The sequence below is a fragment of the Chenopodium quinoa genome, unplaced genomic scaffold, assembly GCF_001683475.1.
Source record: "Chenopodium quinoa cultivar QQ74 unplaced genomic scaffold, ASM168347v1, whole genome shotgun sequence".
Classification (NCBI taxonomy): Eukaryota; Viridiplantae; Streptophyta; class Magnoliopsida; order Caryophyllales; family Amaranthaceae; genus Chenopodium; species Chenopodium quinoa.
In genome coordinates, this window is record NW_018745281.1 from 3467447 (window position 1) to 3486597 (window position 19151).

At 37.0% G+C, this 19151-nt stretch overlaps 3 protein-coding genes across 3 annotated transcripts; all 3 read left to right on the forward strand.

The window, feature by feature from the left end:
- Positions 1 to 4485: 4485 nt before the first annotated feature.
- On the forward strand, positions 4486 to 6759 carry LOC110711678 (60S ribosomal protein L23A). The gene is made up of 3 exons (XM_021890096.1): positions 4486 to 4643; positions 5592 to 5952; positions 6355 to 6759. The coding sequence occupies exons 1-3, from the start codon at positions 4625 to 4627 to the stop codon at positions 6437 to 6439; spliced, it is 465 nt and encodes a 154-aa protein (XP_021745788.1). The 5' UTR covers positions 4486 to 4624; the 3' UTR covers positions 6440 to 6759.
- Positions 6760 to 10701: 3942 nt separating this feature from the next.
- Positions 10702 to 12048, forward strand: LOC110711596 (cation/H(+) antiporter 28-like). Its single transcript, XM_021889999.1, has 3 exons — positions 10702 to 10848; positions 10940 to 11956; positions 12016 to 12048. The coding sequence occupies exons 1-3, from the start codon at positions 10702 to 10704 to the stop codon at positions 12046 to 12048; spliced, it is 1197 nt and encodes a 398-aa protein (XP_021745691.1).
- On the forward strand, positions 12028 to 13441 carry LOC110711733 (cation/H(+) antiporter 28-like). The gene is made up of 2 exons (XM_021890150.1): positions 12028 to 12696; positions 12778 to 13441. The coding sequence occupies exons 1-2, from the start codon at positions 12151 to 12153 to the stop codon at positions 13360 to 13362; spliced, it is 1131 nt and encodes a 376-aa protein (XP_021745842.1). The 5' UTR covers positions 12028 to 12150; the 3' UTR covers positions 13363 to 13441.
- Positions 13442 to 19151: the final 5710 nt, after the last annotated feature.

The window sequence follows — 19151 nt, forward strand, 5'->3', positions numbered from 1 at the left end:
CCGTGAGGTTAACGGTTTCTACCCCATCACAAGTCCTCCTCCCACTCAAAATGTCTTTCAAGAACCTAGCATAGTTAGGCATTTGTTTTATAGCATCGGTGAAAGAAATAGAAAGATGAACTTGCTTCAAGGTTTCCAAGAATTTCCCAAATTGGACATCCAACTTGTGTCTTACAAATTTATGGGGGTAGGGGAGTTTTTTCAATAGCTCGGGTTCTTCAACATGAGCTCCCTCTTTCTCTTTTTGAATCTCATTAACCTTATTATCCTCTCCGGGCTTCACACTCTCACTTTCAACAACTTTGTCAATGATAGGTGTGGCGATAGGTGGGCTCTTAGATGAAGTCATTTTATCACTCTCTATCAAAGTCTTACCACTCCTAGTAGTGATAGCATTCACGGAATTCTTAGGGTCAACACCTTGAGGAGGGAGTTTAGAAGTGCCAACTCCGTCCTTAATAGCATTGGCTAGTTGGGATATTTGGGTTTCAAGCATCTTATTGTGTGTCATCACCTCATTAAATTTTTTATCACTAGTGGCCATGAAAGTGTTGAACATCTTAGCTTGAGCTTCCATCATCTCCTCCAAACTAGACCTTTGCGGTGGTCCTTGAGCATAATAATTGTCATTAGAAGCTCGTGAACCACTCGCATTGGATTGTTGGGGGTTTTGATTTTGGAAGCCCCTATTTTGATTATTGTTCCAATTTCCCCTATTATTAGCATTCACCCCTTGATTGTGTTGCCCTTGATTAGAGTTCCCTTGGTTTCCCCAATTTTGGTGGTATCGATTTTGATTTCCAAAGTTCCCTTGTTGATTATAGGTTCCTTGGGGATTTTGGTCCCTTTGATTCCTATTTCCCCAATGGTTTTGTTGGTTATCAAAATTGTTACCTTGTTGATTAAAGTTATTCCCTCTTTGATTAGGTGGTAGGTACCTATTGTTGTCATTCCTAGGTCTATTATCATAAGACAAGGCGTTGACATGTTCATTTTCGCTTACACCACCATCATTATAATTAGAGGGGAATTGGGGATCACAATTACAACAAGAGGTATCGTGGTCATAGGATCCACAATTTTCGCAAAACAAACATCCATGAGGCATATTAAGAGAGTTAGAGTTCATACCTCTCCCACTAGATTGGGAGGGAGGACCTTGAAAAGGCGTAGCATCGAGCTTATCTTTGATGGATGACATCTCTTTTCCAAGGTTTGCGATTTGCGAAGTCAAATTACCGATTGCATTTAGATGGTCTACCGAATAGGCCGCTCCTCCACTTTTGCTTGCGGCATCTCGCTCCCCCTCTTGCCAATCCATGCGGTGTCGTACCACATCCTCAATGATATCTATCACTTGCTCCTCGGTTTTGTTCATGATAGGGCCACCCGCCCCCGCATCCAAACTTGTCTTTCCTTGAGGGCTTAGTCCCCCGTAGAAGATTTGTAACACTTGATAAGTTGGGATCCCATGGTGAGGGCACTCTCGCTGGTACTCCTTGTACCTCTCCCAAGCCTCATAGATTGACTCCCCACTTCTTTGCCTAAAGCCTTGGATTAGGGCCCTGGCATCGGCCGTCTTCTTCTGAGAGTAGAACCTCCCCAAGAATGCCGTGGTGACATCGTCCCAAGTGCGTAGAGAGTTCGGTTTGACCTCTTTCTCCAACCACTCAAGAGACCTCCCGATTAGTGAGAATGGGAAGAGCTTTAGTCTCACAAATTCTTGAGTCACCCCGTTGACTTTTATAGTGTTGCAATACTTCTCGAACTCGTTTAAGTGAGCCAAGGGGCTCTCATGTTTAGCACCACTAAATTGTCTCCGTTCGATGAGGGTGATCATGGCGGGCCGGATCTCAAAATCATTGGCTTGTGTGGTGGGTGGAGCAATCCCGCTTGAAGCTCTATATGCTCCCGGAGTTCCCAACTCCTTTAGTGGGCGTGGCGGCGGTGGATGAGGTTGTTCATTATCCATTTGCGTTGGTTGTGTGGTAGGGCTTTTCGATCTTTCTCTCGAGGTCGAGGTCCTTGATCGGGATCTTGACCTACGGTTGTTTCGGCAAGTCCTTTCGACTTTGGGATCGAATGGCACTAGCTCTCTTTGTCTAGACCTGCGCATAAACTCTACCAAACCAATCAAATAGCAAGGCTACAAGTGTAGCCAAAAGGAAAAGAAAAATGAAAAAAAAAAAAAAAGTGAACTAGACTCAAGCAATCAAATAGCAATTATCAAACACCGCTCCCCGGCAACGGCGCCATTTTGACAAGCGTTGGAATGGTCGCTACAGTCTAACGCTCAATCAAACAATATTTATACGAACACCCTAAAATCAATATAATGGCAAGTAAAGGTTCGGTCCACGAGAAACGGGAGTAAATGCTAATTGATCTTGAAATCCTAAGCTAGTTCGAAGTCAAGGTGTGAAAGGTGTTCTAAAGCTACGATACAAAAAGATAATCAATTGACTAAAACACTAGGGTGAACGGGAATCCACCCAACCATCAATAATCAAGCAAAAGGGGATCATGGAGGTAAACAAGCATGTAAGGACCATAAGTCATATCAACATCATGTGATAGGAGGACAACAAGAAACATTAAGCTTGGATTGCTCATGCACTTAACACAACTTGATACATAATCAAACCACAATCAATAATGAAACACTTGATTCACAAATGAATGATTTTAACAAGTGGAACATGCATTCAAAATCAATACTCTAGGTTAGCTACTCCTATTATAGTGATTTAACATGCAATAGCTCATAATCAATTTAATCACAAGTCATTTACCAAGAACAAACCCCAAACACTTAGATTAATTAAGGTAGGGTTTCATCCCGAAACCCTAGTTAGAGAACTACTCACACATGTTGAAAACTAAAGAAGCAAACATCTCAAGAACCCTGATAAACCCTAACATTAATACTAGCAAATATCAATAAATGAGTAATAAATGAGAAAGAGAACAATACCAATATTAAATGGAGTCAAACAAAGCAAAAGATTGAAGCTTTGATAACCGTTGTCAATGATTCGTACAAAGTATTCCAAATGCTTGCCTTGAGTGAGAAATTACAAATCTTCACTAATAATCTAAGATTAATCTAAAAGAGAACTAAATAAAACCCTAAATAAAGTTTTGGAACCCTAGAAAGGAGAGAAAAAGTAGAAATCCTAATTAATTGCTTGCTTACATTCTAATAAATGAGCCTATTTATAGTCCTTTTTGCACGCTGAAAAGTTACGCAGAATACCCCTGCGAGTTTGGCACGGGTGTGCCAAATATGGCACGGCCGTGCTGGCTGGCAGAAGATTTTGGCTGTTGAATCACGAAGATCAGCACGGACGTGCTGAACTTGGCACGGGAGTGCAGAAGGTACAGCACGGGCAAGCCAGATTTGGCACGGCCGTGCTAGGAGGCAGGGAGTTTGGCTGTTCATTCATCATATCCAGCACGGGCGTGCTAAAGATCAGCACGGACGTGCTAGTATCAGCACGGACGTGCCAATATACACACGGCCGTGCTGCTTCTAACTTCATTCTGTTGGAGCCTCTAGACATCAGCACGGTCGTGTTGCTTCTGACTGAGCCGAGCTGTAGTTCTGGCACGGACGTGCCACATTTGGCACGGCCGTGCTGAATGTCTGGAACTGCTTCTTGCTCTGTGTTCAGAATTGCAGATCATCGTGGCCTCTTTGCTTGCTGGACTAAGCTCGGTAATGGCTCGATTACGCACCAAAGGTTCGGGATTCGGCTCGGCTCGATCAAATATACCTGTAAATGTATCAAAAACACCTCGAAAACCGTGAAATGCGTAAAGCAAGTAAATATGACGCGAATGAGCATATAAATGACCAAAGTGGACTCAATTGCGTCCGAAATCACTCGTTTATATGCTTCAAAGTGTGCCATAAAGTGCGCTTGTCATAAAGCTTTGTTAGCAATAATTTAAGGACTAAGCTTAATCAGCAATAGGTCAGGGACATTGAAAGCTTTATCAGCAATAGTTAGGGATTTCGATTGCTTAGTCATTAATAGTTTTTGGACTTTAACATTTAGTGTTGATGATTACATTGAAAAAAATGTTGACATATAAAATGATTTAGGGACTATATTTAGGCAATTGGGTAGTTTAAAAAGGAAATGGATCACCATGGAATTCCGGTGAGAAAAACCACTACGAATTTGCTTACTTGGTCGGCTAATACTCTACCAATTCCCCTCCTCTCTCCTCTTCTAATCGCCCTATTTATAATGTGCAGATAATTTCTCTCTCTTAATCGTCTCATTGCATATTATATTAATATCAAACTTTTATAATTTTTTACAGATAGAAATGGAGACATATAAGCGTATTATTTGAAAGCGCGTTTTAGAGACCATAAAAAGTCGTAAAAAAATAAGGGATAGAGGGAGTGTGTTTCCTGGGCAACAATCGAGTAGCCCAGCCCAATAGAAACAAACAGTCTGCAAACGAGATGAGCCCGTAAGATTTGTAAGACTCGAATAAAAAAAAAATCTCAGATCACACTCATAAACCCTAGTTGCCTTACAACGCCGGATTCCCTTCTCTCTCATTAGTTTATCCCTCTCGTAGATTTGGGGTTTCAATTCCAGCAGAGATGGCACCCCCTGCGAAAGGTATTATTTTTCCTATTCTAATCAATTTCTAATTTTCCATTTTCAATTTTTTTGTTAGAATTTTTGCCCTTAATTGTTAATTATGTAGGAATACATGAATTTTTGGATTATATTTTGTTAATTGTTGTTTTATGTGCTAATATGAATCTAGTTTGAGTTCAAGTTGAATTTGGTTAATAAATTAAACTTTTAATCTTGCTATTGTTTTTGTGAATTCTGCTTTTATAAGCTTAATGTTCTTGATATAACAATGTGCTAATGTTAGTGATTATTAAAATGTATGCTGTTTATTTGATAAACTAAACTTTGGGTTTAACAATTCTTGGCTTATTTTTTTTGTCCTTAATTTTCTAACATCTTACCATTTGTTATTTTGTTGCTCATATATTTGGTAATGTGATATGGTGAAATAGCGAATTTGATGTTAAGAAAGATGGTTGGCATTGGGGTGTTGGTACCTTGAATTATATATATTGAGAAATTCTTATTGTTCTAAATGCAACTTTTGTCATGCTACTCTTGGGTTTAATGCTTTGATTGCTGATGCATTACATTATGTCAGTTTGAGTGAGTTATTTTGGTTCAGAAAACTTAATATTGTTCTGCCACACTAAGTATAAGATTGCTGTGGTAATTGCTATTCATCGGGTTGCTACTGGATCAAAATCTTGGTTGTGTTTGTTTAGGCTGACAATAATTTGATAGCTGATATTTAATCAGTTAGTAAGTAATGCGAAAAATTCTTCCTTGTTTAATCCTGCTATATATATTAGTTATTCATGCAATCACTCTTTCCAATTTTCGATTTTGTTTAGTTATTTTATTATTCAGTTCCGGCCAGCTGCACTTCTGGAGTTCTGGCTGTGTTACAAATTCTTTTTAGCTGCGATAAAATTGTATTACATTTTTAAAAACCTAGAAGGATACCTGACATCATTTATCCGGCAGATGTAAAGAAGGCTGATCCCAAGGCACAGGCCTTGAAAGCTGCTAAAGCTGTGAAATCTGGCTCAAGTACCTTGAAGAAGAAAGCCAAGAAGATCAGGACCAAGGTTACTTTCCATCGGCCAAAGACATTGAAGAAGGACAGAAACCCTAAGTACCCTCGTATTAGTGCTACACCAAGAAATAAGTTGGATCACTACCAGATACTTAAATATCCCTTGACTACCGAGTCTGCAATGAAGAAGATTGAGGACAACAACACATTGGTTTTTATTGTTGACATCCGTTCTGACAAGAAGAAGATTAAGGCCGCCGTCAAGAAAATGTATGACATTCAGGCCAAGAAAGTGAATACCTTGATCAGGTGAATATTTCGGCCAATCAATTTGCTTCTCTTTGCTTCTTATTGTTATCTGTGTTTACTTAATGCGAAGTATTATGTTTTGATTCTCTCTTCACTCTTTAGGTTAAAATTGTGTAACTAATACATAGTATATTCTACAAAAATAACTTATTTTTCTCATTTATCATGAGTTTGAAAGACTTGCATACTGTTAGATATATATTCTTGTGGCACTGTTTTTTATCAATGGCAAACTAATCACTTGAAAATCAAAGGCAGCCATAAATTGAACAGAGTAGTGCCATACTTGCAGTATTTCTAATCCTGCTTGCTGATTTTTAGCTTGTCATTACTGACTAGGGTTTGCTGTAAGTCTGAAAGTTTCCTGTCATTCTAATTGTATGATTAATTTCCTTTTTGCAGGCCTGATGGCACTAAGAAGGCGTATGTTCGTTTGACACCTGACTATGATGCCTTGGATGTTGCAAACAAGATTGGAATCATCTAATTTGTATTTTGCTCCATAGTTGTTCAAGTAGATGATCTCTGACATTTTTGATAGGAACCTACTCAATAGGAAAAACATGAAGTTTTGTTTGATGTTGCAATGCTAAGCAGCAGCCTATGTTTTTATGGGTGCCTTTATTTGCTTTTTTAGAATGTGTCTGTATTTCATAACGCCTTTTGGTTCCTACTTCCTAAACATATGTGTTCATCTACCAAAACTTTGAGAAGAGCCTTCTCTCCAGCATTGTTCTTCATTATGGCTGATAAATGTAAGGTTATGAATTAAAACAAAATTAAGTGTTTGAGTTGATGTTATTAAAAGATGTGAAAATTGAGGAAAATGTAAGGTTATGCATGATGAGAGGCTTATAGCAAGATTTCAATCAAGTGGAGTCTGAAGCTACTTGATTTAAATAATAATCCTCCTAACAATCTAACATTACTCGCTTTTGATGGCAATATTTTTTGCTTTTATTTATTTTATTTTTTTTTTCATATTAATCAATTTTTGATTTGTTTGGATATGAATTTATAGTTTCTTTGTTAGTTAATTTATATCCTATAATAAAGTAGGATCTTTTTTGGAGGGAATTTTCCCTCCAAACTCTTTTTCTTTTCATTTTTGCAAAATTATTAATTTATCTACAAAATTTATTATTTATTTATTTATGGTTGACTATTATCTTACATTTTAATTAATTTGAAGGATGACTATTAACTTAGAGACTTTTATAATTCAATTACTACTCCGTATTAATTTTAAAAATCGAGCATGGCTCGGGCATTATCTAGTTTGGTCAATATAGTGTCATTTCGATACTGTGTACTTAACATTGTTCCATAAAACCATAAAGGTCTTAGTAAATGCAAGCAACATTTAAAAAAAAAAAATTGTTTTTAGATGAGAAGAATCATAAGACATCTAAACAGGTTAAACTAGTCTAAAATATAGGAAAATTTGTTAAAAAAAACTTTTAAAAGCACCATTTTGTGAAAAAAAAACCCTTTTAAAAGCTTTTTGGCAAAAGAAAATCCAATTTTTAGCATTTTGGCAAAAGAAAACCCGATTGTAAGTTTTTTTTGTGGAAGAAAACCTAATGTCTCTAATTGCACTTAATTCGTCTTTAATTCACTAAATTATCTTTTAAGTCTCACTTAACTATTTAATAATTAAATTAATTTATAAAATTAAAAAAAAAAAAAACCACCACCACTACCACCATCCAGCCACCCCACTCCTTTTCCCTTTCCCCTGGAAAGTGGCAGCAGCCCCCTCTGACGCCACTTTCTCTCTTCTCCCTTCCACCTCCATCTCCCTCTCCACCAAACTCCTCAACCTCAAATTCTGCCATTACCAAACCTCCAAACTCTTCTTCTCCGGCCACCACCATCAATTCCTTCTCTTCTGCCACCCTTTCCCAAGATTAAAGCCAAAACAATTGGATTTGCTTCTAAATCACCCTAGCATCACATACATACATAATCAAAGCCAAAACAAGCATCAATTGTAAGCAAGATGCACAAAATTGAAAACCCCCAAATCGATTTTTCTAGGGTTTTTGGATAAAATAATCGCAAAATTCAAGCAAATTATAAGATCAAATCGAAGCAAAAATACATTGATTGTAAGGAAGAACTTAATTTAAAGCTTCCAAGAAGATCCTTGCAAATTTTGGTAGTGAGTTTGAGAGTCTTTAAGGGAGAAATAAGAGTCAGAAGTTCGAATGGAGGTGGTGGTCGCCGGGGGATAAGGGGGAAAGGGAGGGTCGACCGACGACCAGGTAGGTCGCCGGGGTGGGGGACTGATGGGGAAAGGGTTGCTACTAGGGGAGAGGGTGGTTGGCTGGTGGTTAGAGATGGTGGTTTTTTTTATTTTTTTATTTTTTTTATTTAATAAATTAAAGTTAATTATTAAATAATTAGGTGGCTTAGAGAGTAACTAGTGAAAATGAGAGGAAATTAGAGAGTAATCAAGTAGATTAGAGGGTGATTAAGTAAATAGGTTTCATCACTACAAAAATTTGGCCTTTTAGCGACAGGTGAAATCCGTTGCTAATTTCTAAAAATCCTGGACATAGCTAGCTACGGATATATCGACAGAAATCACTCTGTTGGTTGTCGCTAAATGGATTTAGAGACGGAAAAAAAAATCTGTTGCTAGATTTAGCAACTTAAAAAAAAAATTCGTCTCTAAATTTAGCAACGGGAAAAAAAATCCGTCGGTCATATCAGCAGCGGGAAACAAAAAATCTGTCTCTAAATTTAGCAACGGAAAAAAATATTTTGGCTCTAAAAGTAGCTGCTATTCGATTCGACCTCAGTCGGGTCAACCTGACTCGACTTTGCATGTAAGGCTCCTTTAATCCCCAATCTCAAGAATTGGGATAGGTAGGAGTCGAGCCCGTGACCTCAAAGTCACATAGTGAAACTCTTACCAACTATACCAAATATTATTTGTCTACTTTTACGCACATAATTGATAATAAGTGAAAGAAATATTAGAGACAGAATTTAAAATCCATCTCTAGTTTAGAAACGGATTTTCAAATCTGTCTCTAGTTTAGAGATGGATTTGAAAATCCATTTCTAGTTTACAGAAGGATTTGAAAATCCGTCTCTAATTTAGCAACGGAAAAAAAATCCGTCTCTAAATTTAGCAACGGAAAAAAAATCTGTTTCTAATTTAGCAACGGAAAAAAAAATTCGTTTCTAATTTAGAGACAGATTTTTAATTTCATCTCTAATTTAGAGATGAATTTTTTAATTCCGTCTCTAATTAAGAAATGGATTGAATTCTATCGCTAAAATTCTGTTTCTATATGGACATTTTTTTGTAGTGCTTCTTGCAAAAAAAATGAACGTGGTGGACATTTTTTTATGCAAAAATGGTGCTTTTAAAAGATTTTTTTCTGACAAATTTTCCTAAAATATATATGTCCGTATCCAATCTTCGTTCCAAGAAGATTTGTAGATTTGTTCCAGGTCTAGTATGATACTAGTCCGATTTTGGACCGGTGCACAATATTCATGACATTGTCCTCATTTACCTACAATCAATAACCACATTAATCACATGAATCTTTCACATTATTAAGTGTGATCGTATGACGCATCACACATAAGAGTTATAAGAAGAAATTAGACATTCTTTTTTATTTTAAATGCACGAAATTCTCATTTTAGAGTTTGGTTCTCATCGAAATAAAAATCTTAAAGCGTTAATACAAAATAGTTACAAGAAAAGCACTTGAAGTAAGCAGATAATTAATGAGTTTTTTTGCTTTATATTTAGAAGCCCAACTCAACAAAACGGGTAAAAATAAATTAAATGAACTTTGTGCAATTAACAACATTTTGTTAAAATTTGACATATAAAATCAAGTACTTACAAGTTACACGTGTAAAATTCTCCTATATGTAAAACTCAAAACATAATTAACAAAATATTTGTTGATCTGGGATGATTAACATGCTTAAACAATCTAAGATGATTTACAGCTCACACATTTAATGTTTCTCTGTCTTCTTCCCATTTATCTCTCATATTGTATCAAAACCTTTTTTTTTTTTTTTTGCTTTCTTCTTGATTCAGCTTTTCATATTATCAAAAATCTTGACTTTTTTTTATTTGGGTATTTGGTTTCCTTGTTTTCGGTGATTATAATTACAATAACTATTATTGTTGGAGAAATTACGAAGGAATATCCATCTTCTATTGCGTTTATGATCCCAAAAAGCCAATCATTTACATTACACATGATTTGGCTATTACACTTCTTTGAAAAGTTTATTGGGTAAGTAATTATTTATTTATTTATTTTTTTTGTTTGTGATATTCTATTATAAACATATTACATTGTACCGCTCTTTATCTAATAAATTCTATAAATCAAAACATATACTTCTTTTATTCCAACAACATTGCAATAATGTGGGTGCTTCTTAATTTTTAATATATTTTTTTTTCATAGGGTAATATAAGAAGTAGAAAGTGAGCTAAAGGAGAGAGGCTTGTGCACCATAAATCCATGTGACTTAATCAAAAGTGGATGTACTTTAATTCTAGTTATTATTTTAGATTGTATAAGGTGCATAAATGCAAAATCTTAGGTTTTTATGTTGCAATTACATTGTCTAATCCCAAAGAAATATTACTCTATATTAATTCCAATATCAAATTTGCAAACGCAAGGCATATCTGATTCTTGTATGTGGAAAATGGAAGCAGCTATTTGAGTGACACAAGAAAAGACTAGAAGGAAAATGGGCGACAATAACACAAACTGTAATAATGCGATCTCAAATGCTGCTTCATCCATTACTTGCTTCATCGTTTTGGTAGCACTCTGTCATGGATTACACATCTCTTTGAAGCCTCTTTCACAACCTAGGATCATCTCAGAGACTGTTGTATGTCTCTATCTACTCCTCTTTTTTCTATTTATATGCATAAGAATTCTGTTACTTGTTAAATAATTTTACATGCCAAATAAAAATGCAGGTGGGTTTAATTTTAGGCAATTTAAGTCTTGTGAGGACAAAGCTACTGAGTTTAGAAAGTAACGGATTGCAGAACATGAAATTCTTAACAGATTTTGGAATGACGCTTTACATGTTTGCTTTGGGGCTTTTTCGCATACCCAAAAGAGAGGCTATAGTTGCATATACTGGAATGTTCTTCACATTTATTTTAATGTACAGCTCAACTCCTATCCTACAATATGCAATGAATTCAAGCATTGAATTCAATGTTACTTTTGCAATACTCCTATCAAGTACAGGATCCCCATTATTAACTCGCGTGCTAACAGATCTTAAGATTGGTAAATCCGAAATTGGCAAATTCGCCATTTCTGCAGCCGTGTACTCGGAGTTGATAACAATATTGATCATTTGCGTTGGATATGTGATCTTCCAGCCTGAAAGTGGGTTCCAAATACGCCGAAGATTACTGGAAAGGCCTGATAAACATGATCTTCTACATGGTCCCGGACTTGTCCCTCTTGCTATCTCATTGCTGTTGCAAATCATTATAACCTCAGTGGCAGGACCTCTTATTTTTAGCTGGGTCAATAATGCTAACCCCTACGGTAAGCCACTTAAAGGCTCACACTTAGTGCTCTCTGTTGCATTTGCAGTGTGTCTTGGTTGTATTTCACCACTCACAGGCTTTAGTCCTGTGCTTAGTGCCTTCATTACCGGGGTGTTTTTACCTCGACAAGGGAGGATTTCACAGTTTATTGTTAGTAAAGTCAATTACCTCTTAACTTTTGTGTTTTACCCCTACTTTTTTGTGTGGGTTGGATCAGAAGCACAATTCGACCGATTTCAAATTCGAACCTTGAGCTCTTGGGCAAAGCTGTTTGGTTTCTTTGTCGTCGGAACAATTGGAAAAATCACTGGTGCTCTTCTATCTGGGTTTCTTTCTGGAATTCAATGGCGTGATTCTATTATGCTTGCATCACTTTTGAATGTCAAAGGCCATTTACACATATATGTGGCTATTATTGCTATGAAGGTATGTGTTATTCAAACATTTTTTTTACATATTAACTTTGACCTTGTTATATTGAATAGTTGTTCAAAAAGAATTACATAATATCATCATGATCATAGGATGCACAATTCCTTTTAATCTCATGTGCTTCTTGTAATGGGTGTCTGCAGAAAAACATTATTACTTACTCTACGTGTATTGGCTTGCTATTAGCAATGCTCCTTAAGATTGTATACATCCCAATGGTTGCACAATACATCATTCAACGCGCTAGGAAACGGTTGCCAAGGCAACCTTTAGCACTACAATGGCATAATCCTACTGAAGAGCTTCGAATCCTGTTATGCTTCCATGGACCCGAAAATGTTCCTTGTGCCATTAATTTCATGGAGATCTCCAAGGGGGCAGGTGACCCAGGCATATTAGTATATGCTACTGACATGGTAGAACTCACATACCAAATTGCTGACACATTATTAGTTCCAGGAGAAATAGATAGTGTAGAGGTGACAGATTCAAAAGTAATCCAAATCAGAGAGCAAATCACCACTGCACTACAAGAGTATATTCAGAATAACGGAGATGGAATCACCCTTCGGAGAGCCATGGCCTTAGCCACTTACAACACCATGCACCAAGAAATTTGCAACTTAGCAGAGGATTCAATGATTAGCTTAATTGTACTCCCATTTCATAATGGTCCTCCAATTGACGAACATACAGATTCCAAAGTTGCAGGATTTAGATATGTTAATCGCAAGGTAATGCTTGATTTGAGTGTATGTAAATGTCAAGATTTGAGACTACTCATCCTATTTCACTTTTTGTTGAGTGTGTATTAGGTACTTCGCAATGCCCCATGCTCCATAGCAATCATGGTGGATCGAGGTTTTGGTGCAAGCAATCAAATATTGAAGTCATTAAGCAGCGCTTTGAGTACTGTCGTTATATTTATTGGAGGCAAAGATGATAGAGAAGCATTAGCCTATGCAAGTCGTATTGCTTACCAGCGTGGAGTGAAGCTCACAGTCATGAGATTTCTAGTAGATACTGATGTAGAGAATAATAATACGAGAAAAACATATCAGCAAGAAGAAGAGATGGAGCTCGATGATGAATGCTTTGCAAAATTTTATGAGAAGCATGTTGCAGGAGGAAACGTGTCCTACTTGGAGAAACATTTGGTCAATTCAGCACAAGCCTACACTACATTACAATCATTAGAAGGGCAATATGGACTTTTCATTGTGGGCCGAGGAGGTCGGGTCAATTCAATGTTGACAATGGGGATGAATGATTGGGAGCAATGTCCAGAATTAGGGCCTTTAGGAGATATTTTATCTGGACCTAATTTTTCCACTACCGCCTCAGTTTTGATTATTCAACAATATAACCCTAAAGTTGAACCTAGGGGAGCAAATGCCTGAGGATTATAGTTGGGTAATTCCTTCAATGTAAAACTTTAGAGCAATGTTATACGCATTGGAAATTATTACAAAATTATGTTTTTCAGAGTAAAGATCCCCTAAATATCAAAAACTTTTTTTTACACTCAATGTTAGTATAGTGTACACCGAACAATAATATTAGGGTAATTTTTAGCCAATTAAGATAACTTTTTGCTATTTTTGGATAACTTTAAATCTGATACGATTTTATTGCAAATAGACAATAGGATATGTTTTGTAAGGGTAATGTAATTACTTTAATAATCACTAAGATTTGATATTCAGTCATTTAAAGTGTCTTACTTTATCAATAAAGCATTGATAACTTTTATACATATTTGGGTAACTTTTACTCATTTCAGGGGTAATTTTGATCATTTTAAAGCAACTTTACAATGATCATTTCAAGATTACATGTACAATAATTATTGTACACACATTTTTTTTTTTTTTTTTTTGTAATTTAAAAATTTGTGCCCAAGTATTTCTAGTCATCAAACAAATTAAATTGTCTAGTTAACAAACGAATTTCTATTTATTCTAATACTATATTTTACAAAAATAAAATAAAGTATAGTTAATTTTTTATTTTTATTTTTTTTGGTGTTTAGAGAGCCACAAGGGCGGGGGTGAGAATCGATCCCAGGATCCCCTGGAATCAGGAGGGAAACTCTTATGATAGAAATCATATGTGTAAAACAAATTGACCATTTAAAAAAATTAATTCTAAAATGAATGTAAAGAAATCCAACCAATTAACAAAAATGGTATAATTAAAGGGAGAATAATTCACACACAACATTGTTAGTTTTTAATTGTGATGGTTCATACAACATTTATCAATATAATAATCATGATTAATTCTGACTCAATGAAGCTACAAGCGTATTACAATAATCACGATCCCCACCGTCTTTTCGGAGACATCTTATAAAATTGGAACGATACAGAGAAGATTAGCATGACCCCTGCGCAAGCTAAGGATGACATGCACAAATCGAGAAATGGTCCAAATTTTTGGACGTTTGACAATTGTGAGCCAAAAAAGTAAAATATTTACCAACTTGGACGTGTGGCTAAAGTATTTACCAAAATAAGCTTCCAGGGTAAAACGCTGTCTCGGCAGCGTTTTACCCCCTATTTTTTTAAAAAAAATATTGATTTTTTTTTTATTTTCGTAAACTAAACTTTTAAAAAAATTAAAAAAAAAAAAAAAAAGAAAAATCCGCTTGAAGTTTTCTTTCCTGCCTTTGGTACGCCGCACCCTTGAACATATCTCTCATTTCGTTGCTTCGCACGTGAGTCTTCAAGTTAGAAGCTATGTGGCGAACACAAAACCTGTGACAGGCTCGCGGCTCGGTGAATCCAATGTTAGGATCACTCATTGCTGCAATTATGCCAGGATGTCGGTCAGATATAACACACAGGCCATCTCTTTGCGTGACATGAACCCGAATGCAACCCAGAAACCAAGACCAGCTGGAAGTGTTTTCCCCTTCTACCACCGCAAATGCTAGCGGAAATACTTGGAAGCTTGCATCCACACTTGCAGCAACCAACATTGTTCCTTTGTACTTCCCGTACAGGTGCGTCCCATCGATGCAGATAACAGGTATACAATGTTTAAAACCGTCGATACAAGGACCGAATGCCCAGAACACTCATTCAAACACCTCCATGTTGCTGTAATATACACTGTCCACCAAGGCTTTATATTTCCACACGACACACGTACCCGGGTTTGATTGTTGGAGTGCTTGCATGAAGTGCGGAAGTCTGCCGTAAGAACTCTCCCAATCCCCAAATATTTCTGCTACAGCTTTCTCCTTGGCGTACCATGCTCTCCGATACGGAACATTGAAGTGAAATTGCTTGTAGATCAGTTCCTGGATGAATTTAACTTTCAGCGTCGGATCTTTCCGCACAAAGGACTTCACGGACTCTGATATTATAGATGAATCCAAGTGTGCGTGACAATCGGAGAGTACCTCAGTGACACAGTTCTCCCGATGAGGCCCTTTGTACGTGACTAAGGTAAAGCCACGCGAGTGCTCACTTGACTTGGCACCTCGTAGCATCCAACCGCATTTCTTCTTGCACCGCAAATGAAGGACACTCTCATTCGATGTCACTGTGGTGTACAATTGATTCCTCTGTATGGAATACATCTTCACCATTTCTAGGAGCATTTTCTTACTTTCAAAGAACATCCCCTTCTCAAATTCTCCCCCCGGAACAAACGATGGATGGCTGCCCGAATCGGTCCAATACGGATCAACTTCATAGTTCTCATTTATCTCACTGAACCAAGATACGGGAGTTCTGACCAAGGGCTCGCCAACTTCCATGTCTGCAGGTTCAACATCCATGTTCCGAAGTCCATCTTCCTCCTCTCCGCTCTCGGCCTCATCATTTGTATACACATCATACACAGACAATTCGTTATTCACAACCGTGTCAAGATGAACTGCCACAAGTTGAGTCGGCGAAGCTCGAACATCATATTGCCCAGGCGAATGTCTATGCAATTGCATTGGTGAAGAAGTGACGATGTTCGACGTCGAAGACCCATGTTGCCCGGCCATTTCTACATATGTCGCCCCATGTATAGGTGAAGCTATGTGAGAACTGAACGGCATGTGAAATTGATCGTCGTTCAACATTCGACTAAAAGATCCCATCCCATATTCAGCTGGGGGAGTGTCGTGTGAGGGCACTTGCGGTTGTGTGTTGTAACCGGAAATAAATGTAGATTGTGGTTCTGCCCAGGTACTTTGTTGGGTACAAATAGGCACCATCTCCACATAAATCTCGGTGGGAACACCCTTCAACGCTACAACGCTCCTTAAAGCTTTCAAATGCTTATTCGAGGACACATGTAACACTTGAACCCCATTCCCGGTCTCAAACCTCATTTTAATGTTTAGTTCAACACTCCCCGAGTTTGAACCAATGCTACTATGAACCTCGTTCATGAAATCACTGAAGGTCATGTTCGGTTCAAGTGTTAGTGGTTCCATATATATTTCCCCCATTATACTCGACACGGGGTCCATCAAACAGAAATTCACCTCCCCACCGGCACAACAAAACTACATTCTGTGCGGCCATATTCTACACAACAACCAAAACACATTACACTAAAAGACACTAAATCATCCCTAAATCACCAAAACTTAACAATTTAGAACAACTAAGTATCACTAAGTCACCATTAACAAACAATTATGTAGGTTATCACAATCATTCCAAAACTAACAATTACCAACGATTACCAACACTAACAATTCTACATTATCCAAACTAATATCTAACAATAACAATTCATCTATTAGCATAAACCCCTAAAATTCAACATAAACCCTAGAAATTCAAGAACTTAACATTATCAAGATTTCAACACCAACAATTCTACATTATCCAAACTAATATCTAACAATAACAATTCAAGAATTAGCATAAATGCCTAATACTCAACATAAACCATACTTGGAATTGGAAGCTAGGGCGGTCGAAGTGAATGCTTGGGTTGAAGGGGATTGAAGAGGGAATGGAGGAAGGGAAGGAGGAGGAGAAGGAGGAAATGAGGAAGAAGAGGCGAGAAACGGCTGCTTCTGGTTTTGTAAAAACAGAACGCCAGAAACGCTGCCTGGGGCACCGTTTCATTAACAACAATGAAACGCTGCCTGGGGCAGCGTTTTATGCTGTGTATTTTTTTTTTTTTTTTTAAAAGTTTAGTTTACGAAAATAAAAAAAAGTCAACCTAGAAAAACACTGCCCCAGGAAGCGTTTTTCAAGCAGAATATTTTTTTTAAAAAAATAGGGGGTAAAACGCTGCCTCGGGCAGCGTTTTACCCTGGAAGCTTATTTTGGTAAATACTTTAGCCACGCGTCCAACTTGGTAAATATTTTACTTTTTTGGCTCACAATTGTCAAACGTCCCAAATTTTTAGTCTCAATGACCATTCATAGGCTAAAAAATGAAAATAATGATTGGGTTGATGCTTGTGATGAGATTAAAACCCTCCTTTTAGACTCATTGCGCTCGAGATTTAAGACAACTCATAATACTACAAGACAATTAGACTTATTCTTTCTAGACCCTATAACGACAATTGAAGATTGCAACTCTCTTCTTGCTCCGGTCTCTAAAAAAGAAATTAAAGACGCTTTCTTTAACATGAACCCAGACAAAGCCCTTGGCTCTGACGGGTTTGGAGCTAAGTTTTTTCAATGCTATTGGCAAATTATTGAAAAAGACATCACCTTTGCGATCCAAAGTTTCTTTTCACATGGATGTCTTCCACCAGCAATAAACCACACTTTCATTACTCTTATTCCTACAGGATATGTACTATCTCTTTTTTTCTATAGTTAAAAAAGAAGGGTGACAAGACGGAAATGCCCGAGAATCCTAACCACTTTCGTCCGATCAGCCTTGTGAACACAGTGTACAAAGCAATTTCCAAGATATTGGTTAATCGTTTGTGCCTTATTCTTCAAAAAAACAGTGAGTCCGCTACAAAACGCTTTTATTCTGGACCGTTCTATCCACGATAATATCCTCGTTGTCCAAGAAATTTTAAACACGTTCCAGAAATCTAAAAACAAAACAGGTTGGTGCTTCTTAAAACTTGACATGGAAAAGGCATATGATAGTATAGAATGAGATTTCTTATGGAAATGCCTAAAAGCTTTTAGCTTCCCTTCCCAATGGATTGCTTGGATTCAACAATGGTGTTACTAAAGTTTTGTACTCTTTAAAAATTAATGGTGAAACAACCGAATGGTTTAAATCCTCTAGAGGTCTTAGACAAGGGGACCCATTATCTCCCTACTTATTCATCCTTAGCATGGAAGTTCTTATTAGGAAACTTTCTTTAGAAAGTTCTAATAACCGCAAATCTGGGATTGGCTTCGAAATTTGTCCTAGGTCCTTTTCTATTCCTTGTTTGCTATTTGCAGATGATAGCTTACTTTTCTATAAAGCTAACGCCACTGCTTGTACTAATCTTAAAAAGATCCTAGATTCTTTTTGTGACATTTCTGGCCAACTAGTAAATTTTCACAAATCTTCAATTATTTTCTCAAGAAACATCCCTAATGGTCGAAGAACATCCTTAGCTGCACATTTTAACATGACCCCTAAAGCCTCCCTTGGTAGATATTTAGGCGTTTTCTTTGGTTCTTATTATCCAATGAAGAAAGATTATAAAAATGTCATGGAAAAAATTGAATAGCGTATCCAACATTGGGAAGCCGATTTCTTATCAAAGGCACATAGACATACGCTTATCCAAAGCAATTTGGAAGCTTAACCTATTTACCTCTGCTCTTCTTCCCTCCTTCCTAATGATGTAGCTAAAGAGTTAGACTCCCTTCACCGATAATTCTTTTGGAGACAAGAGGAAGATAAAACCAACATCTCCCTTATCGCTTGAGATAAGATTTGTAGACCAAAAAGTGCAGGTGGGCTAGGTCTTCGGCGAACAATGCCTCTTAACAAGGCATTCATTGCAAAGTTAGGGTGGAAAGTTATCTTCGAACCTAATAGTCTATGTGTTAAAATCATAAGAGATAAATATCTCTGTAATAAATCCTTCTTTTAATGCACTCCAAATGTTAAAGATTCTCATATTTGGAGGAAAATCTTTGCCCAACGTGAAATTATAAGAAATGAAATTCGATGGAAGATTGGAAATGGAATGGATATATACTTTTGATTGATAATTGGGCCACCAACCAAAGCTTACTTGAACTACTTCGTA

Bases quoted from the DNA above. Each gene is read 5' to 3' on its own strand.
- LOC110711678 (XM_021890096.1), top strand. The intron at 5,953-6,354 runs GTGAATATTTCG...TCCTTTTTGCAG, and splicing joins AAAGTGAATACCTTGATCAG to GCCTGATGGCACTAAGAAGG.
- LOC110711596 (XM_021889999.1), top strand. From the start codon at position 10,702: ATGGGCGACAATAACACAAACTGTAATAATGCGATCTCAAATGCTGCT. The intron at 10,849-10,939 runs GTATGTCTCTAT...ATAAAAATGCAG, and splicing joins GGATCATCTCAGAGACTGTT to GTGGGTTTAATTTTAGGCAA. The intron at 11,957-12,015 runs GTATGTGTTATT...TATATTGAATAG, and splicing joins TGGCTATTATTGCTATGAAG to TTGTTCAAAAAGAATTACAT.
- LOC110711733 (XM_021890150.1), top strand. From the start codon at position 12,151: ATGCTCCTTAAGATTGTATACATCCCAATGGTTGCACAATACATCATT. The intron at 12,697-12,777 runs GTAATGCTTGAT...AGTGTGTATTAG, and splicing joins TTAGATATGTTAATCGCAAG to GTACTTCGCAATGCCCCATG.